The sequence below is a fragment of the Mytilus trossulus genome, chromosome 9, assembly GCF_036588685.1.
Source record: "Mytilus trossulus isolate FHL-02 chromosome 9, PNRI_Mtr1.1.1.hap1, whole genome shotgun sequence".
NCBI lineage: Eukaryota > Metazoa > Mollusca > Bivalvia > Mytilida > Mytilidae > Mytilus > Mytilus trossulus.
In genome coordinates this window covers 20,327,144-20,347,775 of record NC_086381.1, presented here as the reverse complement: position 1 = coordinate 20,347,775, position 20,632 = coordinate 20,327,144, and the positions used below count along the sequence as shown (strand labels likewise).

Sequence of the window (20,632 nt, the reverse complement as noted above, 5' to 3'; positions counted from 1 at the left end):
TAAAAAATTGAGATAATAAAATTACCGGTCTCTAAGAAAAATTCAAAACGTAAAGTCTATTAACAGATGACAAAATCAAAAGCTCAAACACATCAAACGATTGAAAAAATTTCATGAAATGATTTCGTGTTATCTGAAGTATTAGAATATGCAAATATTTTACTGACTACTTTATAGTGTTTAATCTCGACCTTGATCTATCTGAACGGAACGATAAATTTAGAACGGAAATGGGGAATGTGTCGTTAAGGAAACAACCTGACCAAAGATAATAAAAACAGTCGAAATTCATCGATGGGTCTTCAACACAGCGAGAAAATCACGCACCCGGAGTTTTTTTTTTCAGGTTTATGCATATGTGATATAGATACAATGAATCAACGCTTATCCATTGTATCTATAACTTAAACTATTGTGTTAATGTCTTTTAAAAATCAAAGCATATTCTTAATTAGAAAGTATCGTAAGTGAGTTTAATTAACCATGTTATCGTGACAAACGATGCATTAAACTAAATTATATTGTATATATCACATTTATATGGTTTAAACAATACAAATATAACACAACACGTCTGCCCTTTAAGATCTCCATTTATCAGGCATCTAAAAAGGAACTGTGTCGCCAAAATGAGACATATTCGATCTTATTTCTAATATAATTGAGAATAAAGCTGGCGAAAGTGTCAAAGCCGGGGACAACAACTTGACAAAGAACATATACATAGTATATATATATATAGGACTCAAATCTATGGCGGGTTCCAAATCTATGGCAGATTCCTAATCTATGACAAATGTGACGTTACAAACGCCAAACAACTCAAATCTATGGCAGATTTTTGTTTTCTCCAAATCTATGGCAGATTTTTGTTTTCTCCAAATCTATGGCAGATTTTTGTTTTCTCCAAATCTATGGCAGATTTTTGTTTTCTCCAATTTTATGACAGATCCAACATATAACGTCCCAATTCATAACGTAATATTACATTGTTGCCGCTGCAAACGATGGCGGAACCCATAGATTTGAACACCATTCTAGATGACAACAATTTGAGGATGGTTTACATAAAGATGTGACCCATTATCTAGAAAAAGGACACAATGTGCTGTACCGGTCGAAGTCCACGATGAACAAGGTCACCGCTTTTTTTAGTAACGGATATTTCATAAAAGGAGTTATTATAGTAAACCTTTTACTGTCTGCGGTTGGCAAAGCTTATAAGGCGAAACATGCAATTAACGGATACCAATTTTATTTAGATCGTCAGAAAATAAAAAAGATGCCATAACGATGAATAACATATTATTTGAACATTCAAACTGTTCATTTTTATTTATCCCCCTTTTTTATTTATTAAAAATCCACCTTCTTGTTTGTTAAGGAACTTTACGTTAATTACTATGTGGTTAAATGAATGCACAGATTAGAAAATGTTTATTTTTACAAGGCACATCATTTCAATCTTGAAGTCTGTAATTATGTGCTGAGTTCATCATTTACGGTTTTTTTTGTTTACCAGTATTTACTGTTTATTTCCCAAATGTTTATAGACATGCAAATTAATGGTCGTATGTGTACTGCATTATTTTCCATTTGCAATTCATTTTCCGTAGACTGGGACAAACTAAAAATCCACCAAAACTTGCCATAGATTAGGATTGTAAAAAATCTGCCATAGATTTGGAATGACATTACGTCACATTTGCCATAGATTAAAAATCTGCCAGAGATTTGGAACCCACCATAGATTTGAGTCCTACATATATATAAAGCATGTGTCCGAAATTTTGAACAAGAAGTCTTATTCTAGGCATATCACGAGTTTGTAGCATATAGGAAATTGCGAATAAACAGATGAATTCATACTATATTATTTTTTAAAACAAAATGGACACCTAGAATGTGAACATTTTCGTTTTAAACATGTGGAATAGCCAACAATGATCCGATAATAATCAATCGAACTCGCTTTTAGTAAACAAAATATCCTCAATAACTTAAAAAAACAAGAAACAAAAACAGGACTGGAGAATAGGGGCAAGAAAAAAAAATAAAAAAAAATACAAGGATTCAAAACCTAAACCGACAAGTTCTAATTCATTCAACTTAACCATGAAACCTCGCGGCTACGAACTCATACCATACGATTGCCTATTATTGATATATAAAGGTACAATTTCTGTATGTCCGTTGTACCGATGTATATCATATATACAATTATATAGATAAATAAGTCAATTAATTCGTAGCCTATAGGTAGAAAGTAAAATCACAAAATTACTGAACTTTGAGAAAATCAATTCGGAAAGTCCATAATCACATGGCAAAATCAAATAACAAAACGCATAAAAAACGAATGGACAAGAACTGTCATATTCCTGACTTGGTACAGGCATTTTCAAATGTAGAAAATGGTGGATTAAACCTGGTTCTATAGCGCTAACCCTCTCACTTTAATGACAGTCTCATCAAATTCTGTTATATTTACATTGATGCGTTAAATAAACAGACACAATTAAAAAAATAGTCAAAATATGGGTACATCAGTCATCATCGTATAGCAATTTTAAAAGGGACAATTTAACAGAACTATCTACGACCACATTCATTGATTTGAGTGTCTGACGTCAGAAAATTTTACACGTCACATAAGTTTGTCGTTCAATGTGCATACAAATTTTTTTATTTACACAGGCAATGTTAGCATACAGGGTTATAAAATCAAAAGTATGTAAGAGTAAATTTCAGAAATAGACCGAGATTTAAACTAGTCCAAAAGTTATTGTTAGAATAAATTTGAATGATTTGGTATGCTAGGAAAAGATATTGACCAATTTTGAAGTTGATGTTGGTTTTATGGAGCAATTAAAATAAACGTTCGCATCAATTAATTTCCATGTATTAAAAACTAGACTATCTTTTATACCTATTGATTTATCACATTGATTTGAGGTATTATCATCAATAATAGGACAAATATTTTCAGACAGAAAATCAAAACAATAAAATATTAATAATGTAATTTAGAATTGGACTGGAAAGTTTAACCATGCGATTCCATTTCATTCTGTGATAAATTATAGATAACATAGTAATAAAAGCAATGTAATTAACAAACCAAAATAACAAATGAAATTATCGACGCAATCGTTTTGATATATTTTACATTGTGATTTAAAATTAATTAAACTTTTTAGATTATCTCACTTCTTGCATATAATACTTTGTACTTTATTCAATCTAAATCAGAAAGTTGAAATGCTTGAAATTTTGATATTTCAGAAACAAAAAGGATTACACCAATCATGTTTGTGATGGTTATGTTAAGACCAATTATGCTAAAGTAACGCCTCCGATAACACAATTAAATGGACTGAAAGTGTTCAAAGATGACAATGTTCGTATGTTAAGGACCAGACGTCAAAATTATATAAATATACAGTTCACACATATGCGGACAAACTGTTGATGCGTCTAAGGATTTTGACATATTTGCATATATATTTTATGGCATATCTTATCATTTTGAATTGGTTGTCGTCATTATAAGGCAACATGACCGCTATGTAAATTAGCAAATTAATCAAAAGTTTGTCATTTGTATGATATTAACTAGACAATTGTAAAAAAAAAAGTTGAATATCAGCTAAAAATTAAAAATTAAGTACGTTAGGAGATAGAAAATGGATATGCAACAAAAATGCACACTAGCCAGTTCAAAACAAAACTGTGAATTCCTTCCGATTTAATGTCTGATTAATATGTGTTGTAAATTATGTCTGTTTGTTTTGTTCACGCGTCATTGTCAATATAATTTAATTTGATGCGACTGTCATACAAGTGAGATGTTTAACTAGCCATTACACCTGTTGAATCCACCATTTTCTTCAAAGAAAAATACCTGTATCAAGTCCGGAATACGACAGTTATGGCGAGATTATAAGGAAGTATCTGTATTTTTATTCTATGTGGATGTGTATTTCGAATATCTGATTTTGTAGTTAAAATGGGCACACTGTTTCTTTATCAATAGTGTGACATGGGCATCGTAGTTACAAAGCAAAGAAAATACAACATTTCTTTTTTAGAATGATGCCATGTTGTCAATAGGCCCAAGACCACAATTAATGATCCCTTTTTTCGTTGTCCACGAATATAGTTTTCTTTAATGATAGTGTATTTTGTCTTATTTATTTATTTTCCCTATCTCATACATTTCTGAGTTTTTCTGGGGTGGAAATGAACGAAGAGAGCTGAAATAAACTTTTAATTTAACTGATTTGATATGTAATTGTAAAGAATGAGTAGGCCAGGTGCAAATTAAAATAACTTCAACGTGACATTGACAAGACTTTCTCTGAAGGTTGAAGCATCTCTAAATTTTTCAATAATTATTTCACACAAAGTTCTATAGTTAAGATAATTTTCCCTATTTTTATTGTATGGCATGTCGAACACACTAACTTAACAATTATAACTTTGCATTTCTTCAAGGGATAAGCGATACTTTGTACAATAGGAATCTAAACTCGTATCATCATTTTTGAGTGTTTTAGATCATAGTATGCTCCTCTAAATGCCTCCCAAGATAGATAAGTTCCATGGAGGTTTACTTGGTAACAACTCATGTACCACCAACCCCCACTGTATTGTTGAGCACAATTTTGAATACTTGGATCAGTTACAAGATCATTGTCAGAATCTGTTGTGGAAAATTTCATACCATTATGGTAATAGAAGCTATCTCCTGCAAAATATAATTAAAATCAGTTTTAAAATCTGTTTAAAATTACTTAACTCACATTTGCGTTGTCAGATATATACATGCTTCGACTTCATTTGCAAAAAACTTTTGCATTTTTTTTTTATAATATATGTTTCTGTTTAAGTAAGTTATGTTGTTGATTCAATGTGCACCTGTACAGATGAAAGGTATTCAAAATGTTGCTGCTACTAATTTTATTTATATCTTGTTGTAAACATTAAACTAGCAGTATACATTAAAGGTGCAAATGTGAGTTAAAAATATACGGATTACTTTCTCAGAAAGGCACATGTTGTGTCATGTGTACTATTGTTTGTCTGTTTGTCTTTTTCATTTTAGCCATGGCGTTGTCAGTTTATTTTCGATTTATGAGTTGGACTGTACCTCTGGTATCTTTCGTCCCTCTTCTTTAGACTATTATAATATCCAATATACAATTTTGAACGAACATCGATTAACATTGACAAGATAATAGATACACGGAGCTCAATACTAAATGTCATTATGCTTCAAAAACTGATTAAATTGGGAGTACTTTCATGCTCTCAAATGTGTGTAGATAAAATTTTGGTATAAAACCAATCCAGTGTACCCCAAGTTTTTGATGGGGTTCGTGTTGCTTGGTCTTTATTTTTAAATGATGTGTTTTGTGTACTATTGTTTGTTTGTCTGTTTGATGTTTTCTTTTCAAGCCATGAATTTCGATCAATGAGTTTGAATGTCTCTCTGATATCTTTCGACTCTCTTTTGAAATTTAATGTATTCAAAGGAACAATACCTGCAGTTCCGTTATAACCGTCAATAGACAATTTGTATTGTGTATTTTCATCTCCAACTATGAAAATCTTGTAAACTGCATATTTTGTTTGTCCATCCCAGTCCACTAGATCTACTCGTAATTGGTAATTCCTCTTTGATGTCAGCATATGCAAATTATCATTGCCTATAAACAATACGCAAAGTAGGAAATATAGAAATAGAGATAAAGAAAGTAGCATTGCTTGATAGATAGTTGTTACCTTATAAAAGTGAGACACGATGTAGTAGCCACTAATTAACTTTAAATATATATTAGTATTCGAAATAAGGCAGTATTTCAGGTTTATCGTTGAAATAACATCAATATCCTTCCGTTTTGATGCTCGGGATGATACCCAGGCTGATACAGAAAAGGCGATGTATTTTAAAATCTCTATGAGGGTACTTTTTATCTGGCCTTCCAAATACCGTTTCGACCCCTAGCATCACTGAAGAGACATTTATTGTCAAAATCCGGATCTGGTGTACTAAAAAAATATTGACACTGTATGTTTGTGGCATAACATCGGGCCACAAGTTATTTTTTTCTGTTTAGTATTAAATTTATATTAAGATCCATTTTTGTTACATCTTGTGATCAATTTTATTTGGCAATCGCCAATGGCAGTCAGCAGGGTTAAAGAAAATCAGTTGTTCGACCTGTTAGTCAAATGCGTTTTGTTTAAATATACTTTTTCACTTTTTTTGGTCTCTTGGAAAATGTTGTTTGTGCTGTTTTAAACCCTTCTACAACGAAATTTGTTTTACATGCACACGTATAAAAAATGCGGTTTTTATCCAACGCAATCATAGGTTTGAATGTAGTTTTCAATTTAGACTCGTTTATACTTTTTCGTTTGGGCTTTCATCATATTTTCCCTCCGGTTTATATGATCCGTTCATCCTATATTGACTTTTAAAATTCAAGAGTCTATCTAAAAATGAGGATACTTTTTTTTTATAAATATGAGGGTACTTTTTATATGGCCTTCCAAATACCATTTCGATCCCTCACATCACTGAAGAGACTCAATGTCAAAATCAAAGTCTGGTGTACTAAAAAAATATTGACTCCGTATTTTTGTGGCATAACATCGGGCCACAAGTTAATTTGTTTTCTGTTTAGTATTTAATTTATATTAAGAACCATTTTGTTACATCTTGTGATCAATTTTTTTTGGCAATCGCCCATGGCAGTCAGCAGGGTTAAAGAACATCAGTTGTCTGACCTGTTAGTCAAATGCGTTTTGGTTAAATATACTTTTTTCATTTTTTTGGTCTTTTGGAAAATGTTGTTAGTGCTGTTTTTAGACCCTTCTACAACGAAATTTATTTTACATGCACACGTATAAAATTGCGGTTTTTATCCAACGCAATCATAGGTGTGAATGTAGTTTTCAATTAAGACTCGTTAATCCCTATTTATATATACGTCTGAGCCAGTGACAACCATACAATAATTTATCCATCGGATCACCAGCAGTGATGGTGATACATGGCTGTGTACATTATGTTTATACAACTCGTCTAAACATCAACCCAACAATGTTAGATCTGTTAATTTTCTTTCGCAAATTTTTTGCTCTTTCCTCGCCGGGATTCGAACCCATGCTACTGAGATATCGTGACACCAAATAGCCTGAACTGCAGCCGTCTCGCTAGACCACACGACCACCTAGGCTTAATAAAAATGAAGCTTTCGGTGGCCGGGTGTTATCATTTTACGTAACACTGATTAACTTTAACTTTTATAATCGTTGAAATAACATCAATATCGTCGTGTGGTCTAGCTGGAAAGCCAAAGTGCAGGCGATTTGGTGTAAGTTTGTCCATTTTGTGTTTGATCTTAATTTGCTTGACCAGGACGCATGTGTCCATGTTATATGTATAAACCAATACGAGAGTTAGATGTTTGACGACATGATTACAAATCTTAGATCAAATATAGATGTGAAATGTCTCTTACCTATCCAGAAATCAGACAAAATGTTACCAAATCCATCTCTATATTGAGCCCAGTCTGCGTAAAAGATTGTTGAGCCAGAATTTCTATTCTGTATCACCTTCAATTAAAAATACCAATAAATTTTGGTTATGCAAATAGTCATCAATGAATATCTGTAAAAAAAAAAGTAAATTCACAAAAATACGAACTCGGAGGAAAATTTAAAACGGAAAGTCTCTAATCAAATTGCAAATTCAAAAGCTCAAACACATCAAACTCTACCAATGTTCATATATAAAGACAAAACATGAATTTAAAATGATCAAAATAGTACACATTTTGAAATATGCTGGTAAGAAGACTTTGACAAAACCTCGAAAATAAAATGTTTCCTCAATTCTCAACATTGGTACCTAAGAAAATACACGAATTCACTTGTTGGTGTTAAATTCCTATATTGACCTGTAGATAGCGTTTAGATTTCATGTCATTCAGCGAATATCTCATTACCGTGTTTCCAATCTTGGAATTTATTCGAAAGCAACAAGAATCATGGTTAACATAGAAGCATATATGAATCTGCATTCAAATATATCTTCAACCAATAGAAAAAAACCACATTAGACTATAAGTGCTAACACGAAATCAAGCAAAAGTAATTTTATCTTTATGTTGATGTTTGCATTATTATTTTTTTTCTTCAAATTTTAAAATTCATCTATCATCGTAATCGGTATTTGATGGATTTAATCGATATTATCATATCAGTACTGAACCAATAACAATAGGGATTTTTAAATCCTTGGAGACTGACCGTCATCAAAACAAGGTAGCAAAAGACAATTGATTCAGGAAATTTAACCATTTGAATCTGTTTCAGGTATTACTGTCAAAGTAATGTTTTAAGCAGAAAAACAACCAATCAGTTTGACTTCCGGCATAAACAGTAAGTATTGAAACAATGGTATTGGAAGCTACATTTGATTTCATGTAACTGGTACGAATTGTATCATCATATCACTGATGGGATTGTGTGATAACAATGACACATTATGTTTTAAAAGAGGGACGACAGATACCAAAGGTCAAACTCATAAATCTAAACAAACTGACAACGCCATGGCTAAAAATGAAAAAGACAAACAGAAAAACAATAGAACATATGACACAACATAGAAAACTAAAGAATAAACAACGCGAAGGTATGGGTAAAGAACGTTTAAAAAAAGAACATATTGCCTTTCCATTAATTAATAAAGATTGAATAAACAAATATTGCTTTCAACAACAATAAATTATAACCTTTAAGTAAGAATTTTGTAAAGAAGTATTCAAACTGATAAAAAATAGTCACTTGACTAAATACAAATGTAAATAACTGATCTAAGATTAAATCTAATGTAGAGAAATATCGAACAAGACCAAGACGAGTTTACGATTATGAAGAACCTGATATCACCTCCGGTTTAAATCTTATGGAACTTTTTTTGATTTGTGGAATAATGATTTTTTTTTTGCTTTAATGCCTACATATCCGTTGTATTTGCCTCAAATATGTTGTCATCTCGATTCCCATGTGTTACCACTCAGCATAGGAGATCAGCAGCGTTAAATTACAACACCGAACAATGTCATTGTGTCATTAAAAATAAGAAAAAGAACTCATCTATAAAATCAGGTTCATAATTTGTTGCGTCAGACTCGCGTTTATTGTTACCTGCTGATAAGACGCACCAATTATTTGAAAAGCAAAATCAAATATGAAGTTAAAGACATTTAAAGTAGAAAAAAATCCAAAAAATCATTCAAAATACGACTAAAACTGTATCATGGCTGTGCTAAAGAAAAACACTTCTCGAACAAAAAGGTGTTTGATACATATAATCAAGTGAACGAAGGAAAAAGTCAAGGGCAGTAGATGATGTTAAAACAGTTAATTTCATATGCAGCGGAGTCAAGATGAAAGGATACTAATTGTTAACATCATATTACATGCAATATTTACAAACAACAACTTTATCAAAAGTTAACGATTAACTACAACTATTTATTAATGTCTGTAGAGAAAAGATAATTCCTCCGATAATGTTTTAATCAATAATGAGATTGATGATAATGATCTTACAGTCCAACCTCCTGTATCTGTGTCCATATCACACTGTACTTCGAGTGCACCTATACCTTCAGGGTAAATTGTAAATGCACCACTTATTGTTGACCAACATTTAAAAATGTCACTACAGTCGAATGGAATATCTGTAAAATTTTCTGAAATTGAAAATACATGTACGTTGTATAATAACATATCTAAACGAAAAGATATGGTTTTTTTTAAAGAAAAAAAGGTTCTTGTGTCAACCGGGTTTGTTTATTTTAATTTACATGTATAGTCATTGTGGATAACCCCGTACGGTTAATTCCGGACATTGTTTCATTTCGGAGCGATCTAAAAGAACAATGTCAAAATACTGTCTTTCGAAGACGAGAACCAGTAAAAATAAAACAAAAATTCTCATATACTATGCATATAGAACAAAGATTTGCTTTTTTGAGGTCTATGAATTGTACAGTATTTTTAATATTACATCCACAGCAAATATGCATTCTATGCAGCAAAAAGAAGTTCAAAGCTCACGACCACTTAAAGTCTTTGAGTACGTATACTATATTATATCTTTGTTAATGAATTGTTGAATCCAGATTCACTCTGCTTATTATTAATTGATAAATATATTAGATGAATAAGATAGAAATTGATCGTATGCAAATGAATATAAATATAATTAACCGCTTGATGGGTTGATATTTGTATATGCGTAGTCTGTAATTGTTTGAAATTTGAGCTGATATAAGACCCCCCCCCCCCAAGAAAGATCAAAACTCTTTTATTTCGTATTTGAATGTTCCTAAATCAGTCAAAGTCACACACATGCACCTAAATATGTGTATTTGAATAAGGTTGATTTTGATCCGACTTAGATCATGTATAACTTTAACAACTTACAAACTCTTTGCATTTCAGTTATACCCATGTAGATATTAAACAAATGGTGTCAGTTAGAACCATCTGTACAGTTTGTTGTCGTTGCATAATGGTTGTACAGTTCGTTTTAAATTCGTGTACTGGTCGTTGCGCGTTTTTAATTTTAAAAAAAAAATTGATATGATAGAAATATATATACATAACGCGTGACCAATTTGTAAAGCTTATGTAAGTGAAGTACTTTGAATGTTCATTAAAAAATGATAACAACGTGGAATTAACTGACTAATTTTGTACCATCATTTTAATTTGGGCAAAATTGAACCCTTTATAATATCGAAGAATCTTTTAAAAAATCGTTAATGTAGACAAAGAATTCATTATATCAAGATAATATAATACAAATGATATTGGTAAATGGAGCGTAGAAACCTGTTAAAACATCATTTAAATGTCATTGTAAACAGAATAAATGCATGCATGTAATGAATTTATGTATATCAAGATATTTCATTTTTGATCAATATGTAACACAATTTGATATGATCAACCATAAAAAAGGAGATGTGGTATAATTGCCTATGAGACAAATCTCCACAAGAGCCAAAATGACACAGAAATAAACAACTATAAGTCACCGTGCGATTTTCAACAATGAACAAGGCTCATATCGCATAGTCAGCTATAAAAGGCCCCGAAATGACAAATGTAAAACAATTCAAACGGGAAAAACTAACGACCTAATTTGAACGGAAACAATACTAGTATGTTACATACAAAAAAATCGACAACCACTTAGTTACAAGCTCCTGACTTGGGACAGGCATATGCATACCGAATGTGGTGGTGTTTAACATGTTAGCGGGATCCCAACCCTCCCCTAACATGGAACAGTGGTGTAACATTACAACATGAAAACGAACTGTAAAAATCAGTTGCAAAAAGCTTAACTCAGCAGTTGGATACATATAGAAATGCTACACAGAGTGTACGTGGCCGGATACTTGTATATCCCAGCAACATCAACAAAAACAAAAAGTACATATCTGAGAGTACTAGCAGTTACTTGCAGCTAGTTCAAAGCCACTATAAACTATTAAAAAAAATGCATCTAAGACTACATTTAACTAGTCTAGATAATAATATAGTAAATTGTGTTCCTATGATATAATAACGTTTCGAGAAATGCATTTATTGTAGAAGTTTGCTTGCAGTTGTATAAATTTAATATATAATGATTGGCATTTAACAATAACATGTATTCATTGTAAACAAAGAAACCACCCTTCCTATGCTTGCAAAAACAAACAAGATCATAGTAAGAGCTCATATAACTGTTCAGAAATTGGGTATTTTGAACGAGACAGTCTTAACGAATCCAAATATTCCTTCTGCAAAAAAAGCGGTCATGTCCGTAATGATTGCGCTGCTTTTAAACACCATACTATGAATAAGTCTTAATATGGTAATTGTGCTAGCGAAATTCTCGAAGGTAGAGAAGCTAAAGAAAACGACAAAAATGAAGGTCAGTCCATCGACCTATTAGCGGAAACAAACCATATACAAACACCTAACACATACCACACCAAATCAAAGGGAACAAATGTAATGTTAGGAGCTTCAAATTGTTAGAGAGTTGGTAAATTTTAGGACAATTTAATCAATGCCTCTATAAATTGTGACACTCTAGAAAAAATCGATCAGTGTTTGGGTGCGGCTTTTGAAAATCATCGTATGAAAAACAATGGCTCAAAAGTAGGCAAAGTCATCATAGGCTTAGGTACTAACGACTTGAGTAAATCAAGCACGACAGTGAGCAGGTGAGTGTGTACGCAACACAGGCTATTGTCAAAGTTAAACAAGTATTTCCGAATGCAGACATTGGTGTGTGTAGTATTATAAAATTATAGCTAAAATACTATCAGAAAGATTAGAAATAGTCCTTCCTAAGCTTATACATCCCGAACAAAAAGGGTTTGTAAAAGGCAGACATATAACGGAAGCGAATAGAATGATACAGGATATCATAAAATATATTGATGATGAAGATGAAGAGGATATAATTGTCTTTTTATACCAACAAAAGGCCTTTGATATGATGGAATGGGGATGGCTAGACTTCGTTATGAAGGAATTTAATTTTGAAGACAATTTTCGTGGTTGGGTTCAAATGCTATTAAAACGTGCAAAGACGTGTATTAATGTGTAATACTACCATTGACTTTCCCCTATTAGTCTTTGTTAAATTTGCACTTTTCAAAAAAATGTGCAGAATTTATCTTTGTTTCAAATAAAGAAATACTTCGCATGAGTAAAGATTTATCCTGTCCAGTTCTATAGATTAAATTTCACATAACATTTCATTGCATAATATTATAAGAAAATAACCATCATTGGAAGTTAACCAATCAAATTTCTCCCCTTATTCTATCTGTGTACAAGGTTTAGTCACCATGTAACCTCAAGATTACATTTTTTTTTTATAGAAATCACAAATAAAAAAGAAATTGGTGTTTTGAAATACCCAAGACATATGTTTATGACACAGAAATAGTTTTACTGCAATAAAATGTAGGATTAATTACCTACAACGCTCAAATTCAAGGGAATTCTTTTTTAGACCTACTTTCGTATGCAACCGGATGTGACGTACCATGATTTGGTGGTATTACACCTAAAGAAGACCTTTTTGTTTAATAAACTGAATGTGATTTTTTTCCTTTGTAATACTGGTTATTTCAAGCATTTCTTTCAAGTTTTTTCATAATCAGTTCAATAGTTTGAGAAAAATCTAGTATATTGAAAGACGATATCTACAGCGATTCGAGCAAAATTTCTTCGACAAATCCAAACCAAGCCGCATCAAGATAGAATAGAGTGTGGACTAATAAATGATCAAATATCTATCTTATCTGCCTTCAAACAGTTGAAAATGATACACAAGAAGATTTTAGGAAGATAAAATACCACTAATAAACCTCTTTGTCTTCTTTATAAGGTCTCTTTGGGTCAGTTTATACCTCTCATTTTCTCAAAATTTCAACTTTTCAGGCCAATAAATAAAAAAATTGGAATACTTTCACTCATTTATGGTAGAAATGTTATGAGAAATAAGTAATTGAAGCATTTTAGCAGAATGAACAATCCATATAAAAGTTTACTGTCTCCATGGAGGTTTCAATAAGTCCTTACGTCAAAATTAAATTTACGCCGCGTTCCAAAGAGGGACATAAAAGGCTTCTCTTTTAGTGAATAACTTGTCGTTACAATATTAAAAATAATTTCATCTACTTATAACTATATATTTATTTAAGTATTACCTAGTTATACCATAGCAAAATATAAGAAATAAGGAGAAAAAGCCCAACCCCTCCAAAAAAATAAATATATGCACTTAGTATGGCTTGTTCTGTCAACTGAATATTCATGGTACAGTCCTATTTCAAGACAATTTTCTCATAAAATGTGTTTTGGAGACTCAATCCACTTAGAATATTTCATTTTTTGTATTATTTCACTTAAATAGCAAGAAATTTTAACACATGCGATTACTCACAAGGCCATAGGTACATGTACAGCTTCCCATATTAGGTGTAATACCACCATTGATTTTCCCCTATTAGCCTTTGTTAAATTTGCACTTTTCAAAAAAAAGCAGAATTTATCTTTGTTTCAAATAAAGAAATACTTGGCATGAGTAAAGATTTATCCTGTCCAGTTCTATAGCAAAAATTTCACATAACATTTCATTGCATATAAGAAAATAACCATCATTGGAAGTTAACCAATCAAATTTCTCCCCTTATTCTATCTGTGTACAAGGTTTAGTCTCCATGTAACCTCAAGATTACAATTTTTTTTTATAGAAATCACAAATAAAAAATAATGGTGTTTTGAAATACCCAAGACATATGTTTATGACACAGAAATAGTTTTACTGCAATAAAATGTAGGATTAATTACCTATAACGCTCAAATTCAAGGGGATATTTTTTTAGACCTACTTTCGTATGCAACCGGATGTGACGTACCATGATTTGGTGGTATTACACCTTAAAACAAATGGCTACATCTCAAAATATTTTTCAATTTCTAGATCAGTCAAGCAATAGTGTCCTATAGACCCTTTTATATATATTACAGGCAGAGCCCTGGGCCTGTACAATAAGGGCAGAAAAAGACATGCAATGCATTATATTGCCTAGGGAATAAAATGGGGAGCTAATATAAACCAAATTAAATATGTTTGCAGACGACACGCAATTATTTAATAAAAATGAAAGTTCTGTAAAAAAATCTTTTGAAATATTAGACAAATATGAAAAGGCATCGGGTTCTAATTAAAGGCAACAGTAGTATACCGCTGTTCAAAACTCATAAATCCATGGACAAAAAACAAAATCGGGGTAACAAACTAAAACCGAGGGAAACGCATTAAATATAAGAGGAGAACAACGACACATCACCGAAACGCAACAGCACACAGAAACGGACCAAGCAACAGACAAAACACCACGAGAATAACAAATATAACATCAAAACCAAATATATGAATTTGGGATAGACAAGTACCGTGCCACGTCTTATCTCAAAAATAAGAGAAAACACAAACGACTCAACGTTAAAATGCAACACACACACAGAAACGAACAATAATATAACAATGGCCATCTTCCTGACTTGATACAGGACACTTTTAAAGGGGAATAAAAGTGGTAGGTTGAACCTGATTTTATGGCATGCCAAACCTCGCACTTTAATGGCACAGTTAAAAATTAATTACGAAAAGACTAAGGGAATACATATTGGCGCAAATAAACGCAGACGAGCTACTTTTAAAAAGATAAGCTGAACAACAGATAACATAAAACCACAAGGTATTCACCGTGGTTATAACATTGACAGTGACCAAATTTAGAAATCAATATTCGAAAAAGTACAAAGTCAGGAAAAGTCGAATATTGACCTACTCTGAAAAAGTCCTGATTATTAGAAATTTAATTTTATCAGTGTGTGGTTATGAGTTAGAAATAAGAGGTATACCCGAAATATACAAAAAAGAATTGAATAAGATAATATGGAATTTTATTTGGGATGGGAAAGTGAATCAAGTAGACCGGAAGGTTTGTTGTTTATATGTTAAAAAGGGGGCATGGGGATGGTAAATTTAGATAGTGGTATAGAAAGTAAATATATCAAATCTTTATATTCGATATTACATATGCCATTATCTAGTTGGAATGCAATAGGTACATTTTGGTTAAAAAATGTGATAAGAAATTTGAGGATGAACTTTTTCTGTGTAAATGTTCTGACCTTTCAGGCCTTGGGATAAAAAACCTACCACATTATTACAAAAAGCACTTTACAATCGTGGTCAAAATTGACAAAGATCACACAGGGTCTATTTAACGAAATGGAAGTAAAGAAACAGCGATTATTTGGAAACTCAAATATTCTATTTCAGGACAAATCTTTACTTTATTCTTCCTTTTGAAGAAGTCAGATCAAAACTATTGGTGATATATGGGACGATAATACCAAAGATTTTAAAATCATGCATTAAGATATATATACAATTAATAGATAAACGGCGTAATTGTATTTCGGAATATTCACGAATTAAAAGTTCCGTACAACAATCATTCATGCAGATTTAAAAAAAATAACGATGATCAGCAACAAAATAAAAATTTCTGAAAACCTTGAAATTTTAAATCAAAACAATAAAATCATTAAAATCAAGGATGTGATATTAAAATATGTTCAATTAAACATTAACATAACTGAGACCCCTAAGTGTCAAACAAAATGGGAAATTTTTTATAGCGAGTATATAAATTGGGAAAAAACTTGGCTAAATTTATACACAGGATTGGTCCGAGTACACAGTTATTTCGTAGTGCGTTTCTTTTAGACAATAAATGAAAATTAAAAAAATCCCACCTGCGCTTTCTCAATAATATTTTTACAGTGTGTTGTACTACTTTTGGGACAAATTATATCAAAATTATAGAAAACTTCATCAGCTCTAACTCAAAATATGGACAATTGTATGCTGAGGGGGTCTTGAAATCTTTTGACAGCTTCCGAAGTGCTAATTTTTGACCTTTTTCAGCTGGACCTAATCACTACTTTACATCAATATTTATGACCCAAATTTTTTTACAGTGTCATTTCACCCCCCAACTTGCAATATGAGGCATAAAACATGGAGAAATAAATTTGGAAGGGGTATAACAAACATTGGCAAGTAACCCACTGTCCACACTAAGGACTATATACGAAAATCAAAGGATGATAACTGTGTACTCTGACCTAATATATACAGAAAACAAACTGAAAATAATGCACATGGAAAATGGAAAATGTCACTTAAGTGATGAAATTAATAATATTGAAACTCTTGAGCATTTATTTTATCAATGTAACAATGTGAAACCATTGATAGAAACGGTTGTTAGAAATTTACATCTTTGTAACCTTATGAGCGACGAGGTTCTCGTTGAAAAAGATATTTTATTAGGAATTTGTACAGAGAATTCACATAATTCCAATGTTTATGCAATAATACTTTATTTCAAATGGGCTATTTGGACAATACGTAATAAATGCAAATCTGATTAAATTAAACTAAATGTGCCGTCTATACAGGCTTTGCTAAAACTACATGAAAAACGAATTAAAATTTCTTCTGCTACGCTCGGATATATAAAGTAGATATGCAAAACGAAAATTAAACTCTGTATCGAAAAAATTTAGGAAGATGTACTTAGTTCTACTGCTCTAAACGAAAGGTGCGTTCGAATCTATATATACTAATCTTATTGTATCTTGTGTATAAAGTAGTAAACAATATGTTATTAAAACAGAAAGAATTTTTTTTTTCTTGTAATTATTATTTGAATCTATGTCTGTGTATAGTATAAGTTAATTACCACATATAGTCTGCTTCGTTATACATTTATACTTTTTTTTATAATATATTTCAAAGAATACTTTCAAATTCTGTTCAATTACATCAAAATTCTTCAAGTCATGCTATAACTTATTTTCGCAATCAAATTTTAAGGTATTTCCAGTTTAAATCAACACATGTTTGTTCAGTGAACCGGATTTACGATAGTGATTTATTCAGGTGTGAAAATCAATTGTATTGGTTATTTAAATATAATTATATAGATATAGGAAGATGTGGTGTGAGTGCCTATGAGACAACTCTCCATCCAAATAACAATTTAAAAAGTAAACCATTATAGGTTAAAGTACGGCCTTCAACACGGAGCCTTGGCTCACACAAACAACAAGCTATAAAGGGCCTCAAAATTACTAGTGTAAAACCAACGGTCTGATCTATATAAACAAAACGAGAAACGAGAAACACGTATATATTACATAAACAATCGACAACTGCTGTACATCAGATTCCTGACATTTGCAGCGGGATTAAACGTTTTAATGGATCCAAACCTTCTCCCTTTTTCTGAAACAATAGCATAACATCACAACATAGAAAAACATACGATAAAATATCAATTATGGCAGACTTAACTCAATCAAAAAACGTATGATTACACAATGAACGAATGAATAAATTTGATCTGCGATATCTGAATGTGTAAAACATTTGTTTAAACTCATTTGATATTTTCCCTGGTCAAGTGAGGCTGTTAAAATACAGGGGCTCTAAGTATGCGACCTTGGCTACTTAGGTATTTATATATCAGGAAATGATTGAATAAAATATTTGTTATCGTTAAAAAAAAACAAAAAAACAATAACACTCCCACATCTTTTGCAGCACTATTTGTAATTTGCTTTCAGAAGCAATGAATTATTTTTATGTCTTTTCTGAGATTTAGGAAAACATGAATATTTGTTCATACAATTAAATGCAAATTGACATTCTTATGCAATATTTATGTAACAATGTTACGGTACACGTAAATAAGGAGGACCCGTCATTTGGAATAAGAGGAATCAGCAAATGTTCAATTTCTACAATATTATCGAAATTGAACATCACCTACCACGAAATCACCGTTTCAATAATACTACTTGCATGGTTCATGATGATGTAAATGATCAAATAGGTTACATCAAATGCAAGCATCTTCCGTTTTGAATTTTCTTTTGAGCTCGGTATTATTGTTTCTTTACGTCACAGACTATACAAACTGAAATCTAATTTCTCTTGGAATTACAAAAAAAAAAATCCAAACATATACAGACAAACCTTTGTTTTTTCTGACCATTACAACAGATTCTTCAGACGATTTCGTTTGAACATTACAGCATCCAGATGAATCAATACCACACACTTTTGTACTTTCGGCATAACTGCTAATGCAACAAGATTCACTTTTTAAACATTCAGCAGCACATCGATGTAACGAACTTTCTGTTGTAGAAATAACAGACACCGATGTTGTTAGTATTTTGTTTTTATGAATCAGAAATTGTCCTGTTTGAAAATCAGAGTTTATTAAATGTATATGTAAAAGTAATACCATACAAATTATTCTCCCGCCAGTTTTTCTCCGCTGATTAAAATGTTCTCCCCTGCTTGACCACAGACGACCGTCCATCATACAAGCATCCGATTGCAATACTAGGTAATATAACCATATCACAATTTGTTTTCATTTACTTAATCATCAACTTTTTTAAATCGATTGTAATGATTGTTACATTTTAGTATTCAAATTATTCATTCTAATTGAGCTATTAATTTTTTTTCAAAAAACATTATTCAAAAGATTTTTAAAATCAATGAGAAACGGACAGCATTGTATATTGCTTTGTTTAAAGAATGATAGCGCAATCCATTGTGTTTTGATATGAGATATAGATTTTGTTTTGACGTTAGCATAATAATTATAAAATGTCATAATAATTGCTATTTAGACAGCTACTCACCAGAGACCAAATGAATAAAATATTAAAATTACAAAACTACCGAACTCTGAGAAAAATTCTATAGTCAAAGTCCCTTATACTGTATATGGCAAATTAAACAAAAAGCTAAAACACATCAAACGAATGATTCAAACTGTCATAAATGTATTCCTGATTTGGTACATAATAAACTCATCATAGATACCAGGAATTATATTAGTTATCTTTGTGTAATCAGGGGTGTACAAAATTTTACACCGTTGTTGAAAATTCATACACCCTGGGGCGCAGCCGAATAGGTGTATGAATTTTCAACAACGGTGTAAAATTCCGTACACCCCTGATTACACCAAGATAACGAATTTATTTCTTATGAACAGTTCCTTTACTCATTTTGAAAACCAGGATGTAAAATTGTAAAAATGGTAATGAAAAATTTCCGGCGTAATATTTTTTCAATGTCCATGTTGCTGCACATTGTCAAACACTTTTTAACTTTATTTCTGGAAAAAATTCAGAAATTTTTTGTGTTCTTTTGACAATGTTTGAGTTTACAAAAAAAATCCATAAATAAATGATTTTTTAAATTTTTTTTTAGCATTTTTTTTTAGCATTTTTTTTTAGCATTTTTTTTCACATATGAACCTAGTATTATAGCTAGCTAAACCTCTCACTTTTATGAAAGTCGCACCAAGTTTTATTATATTAACCAGGTTTAGCTACACGAAGCGTTAAAACCAGATTTAATCCACAATTTTCTACAGAAGAAAAAATCTGTACCATGTCAGGAATTTGACAGTTGTTATGCGTTTGTTTGATGTCTTAGAGCTTATGATTTATTGTGTCATTTGATTGTTTGATTTTAATGCGCTATTGACTCGTCTTAAACGAAACTCATCTGTTTCGAGTATCTCGACCGTAATTACCTCTGAATACCTGTAAATTACCTGTAAATAGTATATGTTCATATATATTAGTCCAGAGCTTCCAGTACTTTTGTGATTTTCTTCGAGTTGAAGAGCGAATCGACGATTGTGTCCTCCAGTTTATGAAAAAGTTTTCGTAACTGCTACTCTTTTCCACACTCTTGTTGACTTCATTCGTCTGGTGTCCATTCTCACCGTTTTTTACTGCACCATTGTTAGGTTTAAACTTTGCTATACATTATCAGTTCATAATACTAGTAGTCTTTTGAACAGCTTGTTATTTTGAAACATAGAGCTCGAGGCAAACATCTTTA

General features: G+C 31.5%; 1 protein-coding gene across 1 annotated transcript; it reads right to left on the bottom strand.

The window, feature by feature from the left end:
* Window positions 1-4,384: 4,384 nt before the first annotated feature.
* Window positions 4,385-18,814, bottom strand: LOC134683677 (ryncolin-1-like). The gene is made up of 5 exons (XM_063542989.1): window positions 18,731-18,814; window positions 9,637-9,779; window positions 7,533-7,629; window positions 5,547-5,711; window positions 4,385-4,750 (listed from the first exon to the last, which is right to left on the bottom strand). Exons 1-5 carry the CDS (start codon window positions 18,747-18,749, stop codon window positions 4,527-4,529), a joined length of 648 nt encoding a protein of 215 aa, XP_063399059.1. The 5' UTR covers window positions 18,750-18,814; the 3' UTR covers window positions 4,385-4,526.
* Window positions 18,815-20,632: the final 1,818 nt, after the last annotated feature.

What these genes read in the sequence shown, in the direction of transcription:
- LOC134683677 (XM_063542989.1), bottom strand. An exon ending in CAGATACAGGAGGTTGGACT is followed by an intron (nt 7,630 to 9,636) that starts GTAAGATCATTA and finishes TTTTAATTGAAG; the next exon opens with GTGATACAGAATAGAAATTC. An exon ending in TTTGTCTGATTTCTGGATAG is followed by an intron (nt 5,712 to 7,532) that starts GTAAGAGACATT and finishes TATTGTTTATAG; the next exon opens with GCAATGATAATTTGCATATG.